Source organism: Petromyzon marinus, chromosome 57 (assembly GCF_048934315.1).
Source record: "Petromyzon marinus isolate PM22_M1 ecotype Great Lakes invasive population chromosome 57, UKy_Petmar_22M1.pri1.0, whole genome shotgun sequence".
NCBI lineage: Eukaryota > Metazoa > Chordata > Hyperoartia > Petromyzontiformes > Petromyzontidae > Petromyzon > Petromyzon marinus.
In genome coordinates, this window is record NC_133723.1 from 10,774,267 (window position 1) to 10,781,513 (window position 7,247).

The 7,247-nt window shown below is 57.0% G+C and overlaps 1 protein-coding gene across 1 annotated transcript in view; it reads left to right on the forward strand.

The window, feature by feature from the left end:
- The window catches only part of LOC116954880 (sodium/potassium/calcium exchanger 2-like), a 62,244-nt gene extending 55,278 nt beyond the window's left edge, over positions 1–6,966 (forward strand). Inside the window, exons 5-10 of the mRNA XM_032975683.2 lie at positions 1,667–1,741; positions 2,269–2,390; positions 3,489–3,671; positions 4,994–5,083; positions 5,276–5,442; positions 6,662–6,966. Coding sequence (XP_032831574.2) covers positions 1,667–1,741; positions 2,269–2,390; positions 3,489–3,671; positions 4,994–5,083; positions 5,276–5,442; positions 6,662–6,911 — 887 coding nt within the window. The 3' untranslated portion in view covers positions 6,912–6,966. The remainder of the gene's footprint in view (positions 1–1,666; positions 1,742–2,268; positions 2,391–3,488; positions 3,672–4,993; positions 5,084–5,275; positions 5,443–6,661) is intronic.
- The last annotated feature ends 281 nt before the right edge of the window (positions 6,967–7,247 follow it).

Consider the following 7,247-nt stretch of genomic DNA (forward strand, 5'->3'; position numbering starts at 1 on the left):
TTCAACGTTATCAAAATCAATTGAGTGTCCTTGTTGGCAAGCATGTTCTGCCACTGCCGACAGCTGTGTTTGAGAGTATTTAATATTTATTTGGTGTTCTTTTAATTGCACGCTAATGTTACGATCCGTCTGTCCAATATAGCATCTGCCACAATCAAATAATCCGATACACCCTCTGTTGATAACTTAGGCAATTCATATTTAGTGCAAGATACTAGTTTTTGAATGTTGTGTACCGTGCCAAATCTTACTCTGATTTTTTTTTTCCAAAACTCTCGCCAGTTTGTCAGTTCATTCCGCAATTGATCTTATTTTAATTGTTTTAATAACCTAATCGCTTTCAGCAGTATTGCTGTTCTATCTTGGTTTAGCATTCAATGCCATTAATTTGAGCATTATTGCGCATCTTCATCTCTCTCATCAGACTTTCACCATCTGACACTGTTTTAGCCCCATGTATAAGCTTCTTGATGACAGAATTTATGTGCGGGGTGATGATGCGAATCTGCATTCAGATAGGTATCAGTGTAAGTTTCCTTTCGGTAAACAGTGTTATTTTACCATTTATGACGTGTCTGAGCAAAATATTCAGGAAATAGTGTGTTATTCACCTCCATTTCCATGGTGAACTGCATGGACGAGTTTTGCGAATTGAGATGATTTATAAATGCATTAAGTGTATCTACGCCATGTGGCCAGACAACCAAAGTGTCATCTACATATCTAACAATTATTCATTACAATACCCCCCTCCTCCGCCTGATCTCTGCACCTGATCGGTTCAGTGATGACGTCGTCCTGCTGCTCTCTAAGACCGGAAGCAGGTGGATTGCTTCACTGTTTTTGGCAAATCTCCCGATGATGCTGGATGTAATTACCAGCGAAACGTCACGGTATTCTAATTGTAAATGTTGTGGATTTACTTTCCAACACACCGTTGGGATGGAGTAGTAACTAATTGGCGCGTTGTTTACGTGACACACCTTACTGGCTGTGTCGGGTGGTGGAGGATTACTGCACATTTATACTTACGCGATCTCACCCAAAAACCTTTATTATGAATACATGTGAATAGTCTCAGTAGCTACTGTGGCAGCGAACTTTCAAGCCAGTTCCTGCGCTTCTCCCACCCCTAGCTCTACTCGGCCTCAAATAAGTATCTGGCACCGTGTGTAATAATCCAAAGCAAAAACATTTCGCCACTGGGGAGGCAAAGACGGCTGTGCATGGGGCCGGGTCCCGCCCCTTCTCCCCTCCCCGCTCGTGTGTCACGGTGGAGGCCTTTATATGCGCTGCTGCCACTTGCTACTACTAAACAGCACTTGCCCCCAACAATCTGTCACGGGCTATACGGGGAATCTTTGTCTTCGATGGATGGGTCATTTCACACGTGGGCGTACTTGCCACTAAGTGGCGGTGGTGGCCTCGGTTGGGTGGCACGTGTGGATTGGATGGCTTTTATTGGCATGCGCGCACAGGTCACGTCACGCACGCCACGCACGCACGCAAGAGTCGAGGCTCGAAATCCGAGCCCTTTTGTTGCCGTGAGCTAGGAACGAGTGTTACGACTGCACGACCATCCTGCGATATCGTGACGTCGCTGCAACATCGTGGCAACGTCGCTGTAACACCACTGCCTCTGCTATTCTTGTTGTGGTGGTGCCAGCAGCCCAGTTCCAAGAGAAGGCTGCAATCCTCCATCGCGTGGCGAAGATGCAGCGGGATGAGCCACAGGCTGAAGGCAAGCCAGGCTCCTGTCCACAGCACGCCCACAGCACAGTAATGATTTATTGTAGCGCCGTAGACGCCAGGTCGCCCCGGAGCGCTTTGCCATGCGACTCATCTCGACGCATCTTAACGGGCACCCCCCAGTGGCAGCTAGCTGACCCTTTGCGGCTCAAGGGCGACTCGGTTACCTTGCTTGTAAGCAGGCCATTACCCTGCTGCCAGTAGGGTGGGGAGCACTGATTGCAGCTCCTACTGCTGCTACGTGATCCCGATTGAGGAATTTGCCAAATCTTTTTTTCGAATTGAGGATGATGTTTGGGCACCCAAGGATGATGTTCCTTTTGCGGATGATGCCACGGGGTCTCAAACGTCCAGTGCGCTTATTGCTCCGCGCAGTATCCGCCACCACCGCTATCGCCCACAACATCCCTCGTGTGTGCCACAGCGCCGGCCTTAATAGGTGCTGCTGCTATTCGCTCCTAATGGCACTTGGCCCCAACAGTCTGTTCAAGGGCACCTTTGTCTTTGCTACCGAGGCAGCGTCGGCCGCGGGCCCAGCTGGGACGGATCCTGGGCACCACGTGCTGCTCTCCCAGTCGCCCGGCGTCAGCGGCGGCAGAGGGGTGGTCAGCTACCAAAACTACGACTCCTCACTTCAGTCGGTGAGGTCATGGGGGGGGGGGGCTCATGATGGAGCCAAGCAGAGACGGCTCCACCTGTGAGAGCTACAACTTCTACACTTTCAAAATAGATTTTAAATTTATTTTTTTCATTTACCACCCGGTGTAAGGCTCAGACTGTGAGCCAAAATATATTTTCCCTTTCCAGCAACGACCTGGCTATCACGAATGATAGCTCTTCATTCGTGAATCCATTGTCATCTTGGCGTAGAAATGTAGTGGCAGCTAAAAACTCGAAAACGCGTAAAGTTGTTGGTGATTCTAAATGTAGAGGGGGGAGATTTTAAATAAAAAAAAACGTCGTAGGAACCCCGGAGAAAAATCCACGCGACCACAGGGAGAGACGCAGACTCCACACATACAGCAAGCGGCAGAATGGAACCCACGACCTCCTGCATGCCAGACGAGGTAGTAAACATCTCCTAACCACCGTGGCGCCAACGCCTCCACAGTGGTTCCAGGCCTCGCCATATAGCCTGTTAGGGCAAGTGCTGTTAATGGTGAGTTGCAGCACCGATGAATGCCAGTAGCAGACATACATGTTCATAAAGTAACGCAGCCGAGATTCCATCAAAGATCGGCAAAGTTCCATCCACTACTGGATTAAGACCGACTCCAGCGGAATCCCACAACCGTAGCTCATCTGCCCCGAGCCTGGAGCATCGGTGCGGCTGTTGAGTGCGCAGGCAGTGCAACTGCACGGGGGGGAACCCCCAAAGGGGTGGCAGGGCCCCAGGCGACGGCCCAGGAGTGGGGCGAGCAAGAGAGCTTACACCAGGGCCTGTGCCGACATACGCCTATCGTATTCATAGACTCACGCGGAGACCCATATCCTCGCACAGATTCATAGGCTGCTTATATAGACAGACTCGCACAGACACCGACACATTATGCATGCGCGTACTTTAAACACTTCGAGCCACCAGTGCTCATCGGGGACTCGTGCAGAGCTCCGTGCGCCGCTCTCTCCCCCAGCCCCTGCCCCACCAGCCCCTCCCGGGCGACACGGAGCGAGCAAACGAGCGAGCCCGCTGCGTGACATCTTCTTGTGCACCCACCCGCTTGTGCGTTACCACGCAGCCCCAGTGCAACGACGACGAGGTGATGGGTGACGACGGTGACGACGGTGACGACGATGACGAGGCGATCGAAGAACCCATGAGCCTGGCGTGGCCGGACTCAACGCGCAAGCGAGCGATCTACCTCCTCGTCTTCCCCATTGTGTTCCCCCTGTGGCTCACGCTTCCTGACGTGCGCAAGCCGGTACGCAGGAGGGTCTGTGTGTGGCAGCGTGCTGTGCGAGTGTGTGGGAGAGTCTGCGAGTGCGTGGGAGAGAGTGCGAGAGAGTGCGTGGCAGCGTGCTGTGCGAGTGCGTGGGAGAGTGCTGTGCGAGTGCGTGGCAGCGTGCTGTGCGAGTGTGTGGGAGAGTCTGCGAGTGTGTGGCAGCGTGCTGTGCGATGTGTGGCAGCGTGCTGTGCGTGGCAGCGTGCTGTGCGAGTGTGTGGGAGAGTGCTGTGCGAGTGTGTGGGAGAGTCTGCGAGTGTGTGGCAGCGTGCTGTGCGATGTGTGGCAGCGTGCTGTGCGAGTGTGTGGCAGCGTGCTGTGCGAGTGCGTGGCAGCGTGCTGTGCGAGTGTGTGCGAGAGTCTGCGAGTGTGTGGGAGAGTGTGCGAGTGTGTGGGAGAGTGTGCGCGCGAATCTGCGTGTGTTATGGGGGAGAGGTTAGCGCGCAGCCCTGCGAATCAGGCGGCCCGATTTCGAATCCCGCTCGCGGGCCACCCACACCAGCGACAATAATCTGAATCGGTCCTGGGCTTCCCCGAGATCGACTCAGCCTCAAATGAGTACCTGGTGCAGTGTGTAAACATTGCCACGAGGGAGACAAAAGCGACCGGGTGTGGTGGTGGCCTCCCACGCCCGGTGTGCTATGCCGGCCTTTCTAGGTGCTCACTAACAGCACTTGCCCCAACCGTCTGGTGAGGCTACACGGGGGATCTTTGCGCCCACAGCCGCCCCTACCACCTCCCACACAAAGATCCCGCCCCACCCTGTATCGGCTCACAGACTGTTGTGGCACGTGCTGCTAACGAGTAGCAGCACCTACGAAAGCCGGTAGTGTGGCACACGAGGGGTGGCCAGCATCACCCCCCCCCCCACATACCCAGGGTAGAGACGTCATCACATCGATCCTCATCTCGGGACGCAGCGCGTTCCCCTCTGCTGCCGCTCGATTCGACGTCTGTGACCGGCTGCCCGGCGCCGTCCTCCCAGTAGGGAGGGAAGCCACGGGGCGGGGCGCGCTGTGGGAAGCCTCAAACTCGAGAGCCGTCGCGCAGCCCGTCCGTCTCTCGAGACGGGCGCGTGAGTGGGGCATTGGGTGGGTCAATTAGTGGGCTAGTGGGTGGGCGAGTGGGGCATTGGGTGGGTCAATTAGTGGGTTAGTGGGTGGGCGAGTGGGTCGGTGAGCGAACGGGGCATTGGGTGGGTCAATTAGTGGGAGGGCGAGTGGGTGCGCAAGTCCGTTCCAAGGCGGAGTGCTCGCTGTATGCCGCTAAGCCCCCCGCCCCCTCTCTGCGCGCGTTCCCAGGCGGCGCGGCAGTACTTCGTGGTCACCTTCCTGGGCTCCATCGTGTGGATCGCGCTCTTCTCCTACCTCATGGTGTGGTGGGCGCACCAGGTACGGGACGCGCCTCACGTTTGGCTGTAGTGGCAGTGCCTAATGCCGAGTCGCCACTCTCCAAGGCGGCCCAGCAACGAGCAGCGCTGCGGAAAATAGTGAGATGGCAAACCCTGGGTCACTGATGCCGGGGCACTGATCCAATGCCGATATTTTCCCACAATGCGTGATTCCTCCCTGTCGTGCTGCGAGGTGGGAGAGACGATGGGAATCAGCGAGGAGATTATGGGGCTCACCATCCTGGCAGCGGGGACGTCCATCCCGGACCTCATCACGAGCGTCATTGTCGCTCGCAAGGGCCTGGGGGACATGGCCGTCTCCAGCTCCGTGGGCAGCAACATCTTCGACATCACCGTCGGGTGGGTGGTTAGGTGGGCGGGCAGGCAATTGGGTGGTTGGGGCGAGTGGTCTGACGGGTGAGTGGTCGGTTGGGCGAGTGGGCGAATAGACGAGGCTGTAGGAGCATCAGGAGCAGGTGGGTCGCTATGTTGGTGGCTGGGCGAGCCAATCCGCTATCTCTGGCTCCCTGGTCCAGCATTCAATGTTTAAGTCATTGTCCCCGTTCAAGTGTCCGTGTCTAATTGTCCTTGTATCAGTCTGTCACTGCCCAACACGTGTCCACGTGTCTATCGCACGGGCCTTTGTATCAGTGTCATTATCTCATTGTCCCTGTAGCAGGGTCGCTGTCTCCGTATCTAATTGTCCCTGTAGGTCTCATTGTCTATCTCATTGTCCATGCATATCATGGTCAAAGTATCTAATCGTTCTTTTATAAGCGTCTCGTCCGTGTGTCTCAGTCCTTGGATCAGCGTCTGTCCCTGTATCGGTGTCATTGTCCCACGTCAGCGTGTCCCTCTATCCCTGTCCGTGTCGTTGTCTGCCTCCAAGTCTCGGCGTGGCGTAGACAGCCGTCTCATTCAAAATGAATGGGGTCCCGGAGGGGTGCAGCTGGAGAGACGGGGGGATGGGGGGAGGGGGGATTACACAGCTGGGTGGCGAGCAGTGATTTTCTCTATAGGAGACCGTGGATTGTATTTTAAATGGTCCTACCGTGTGGGGAGCGCTAGTGCAGCGGCTAGTGCGCTGCACTTAACGCCCAGAGTTGAATTCCCGCTCATGGCAAACACCAGTGCCGATTTTGTGAACCGGTTCTGGGTCTCCCCCGCCCCCCCCCCCCCCCCCCCAGGTCGACCCAGCCTTTAATGAGTACCTCGTCCTGTGTGAATATCACTGGGGAGACAAAGGTGGCCGGGCGTGGTGCTGGCCACCCACCCCCATCGTGTGCCGTGCCGGCCTTCCTAGGTGCTCGCTCACAGCACTTTCTCCAACACTGTCGGAGGCTACACGGGGGGATCTGTGTACGCACCTTGTGCGTGCAAACACGGGGGAGCGGTGGCCGAGCGATTGAGCGGGGCGAGTGGGTCAGTGATTGGGCGAGTGGGTCAGTGATTGGGCGAGTGGGTCAATGTGCGGGGGAGTGGGTCAATGTGCGGGGGAGTGGGTGGTTCAGTGGCCGAGTGAGCGGGCGCGTGAGCCAGTGAGCGTAACCCCCTCCCCTCCCCCCCCCGCTGCCCCCAGGCTGCCCGTGCCGTGGTTGCTCTTCTCGCTGTCGCACGGCCTCGCGCCCATCGGCGTGAGCAGCAACGGCCTCTTCTGCGCCATCGTGCTGCTCCTGCTCATGCTCGTGCTGCTCATCGGCACGGTGGCGGCCAGCCGCTGGGTGATGACGCGGACGCTCGGAGCCGCGATGCTGGCGCTCTACGTGCTCTTCCTGCTCGCCAGCGTGCTCCTGGAGCAGCGCGTGCTCACGTGCCCCGTGTCGCTCTGAGCGAGACGGCGGGGGTGGAGGGGGGGGGGTGGTGGTGGCCGTGGCAGTAGTGATAATGTCGGTGGCCGCTGTGGTGTTGGTGGTGGAGGCAGCAGTGGTGGTGGTGTTGGTGGTGGAGGCAGCGGTGGTGGTGGTGGTTGTGGTGGTGGCCGCTGTGGTGTTGGTGGTGGAGGCAGCGGTGGTGGTGGTGGCGGTGGTGGAAGCAGCAGTGGTGGTGGTGTTGGTGGTGGAGGCAGCAGTGGTGGTGGTGTTGGTGGTGGAGGCAGCAGTGGTGGTGGTGTTGGTGGTGGAGGCAGCGGTGGTGGTGGTGGTGGAGGCAGCGGTGGTGGTGGTGGA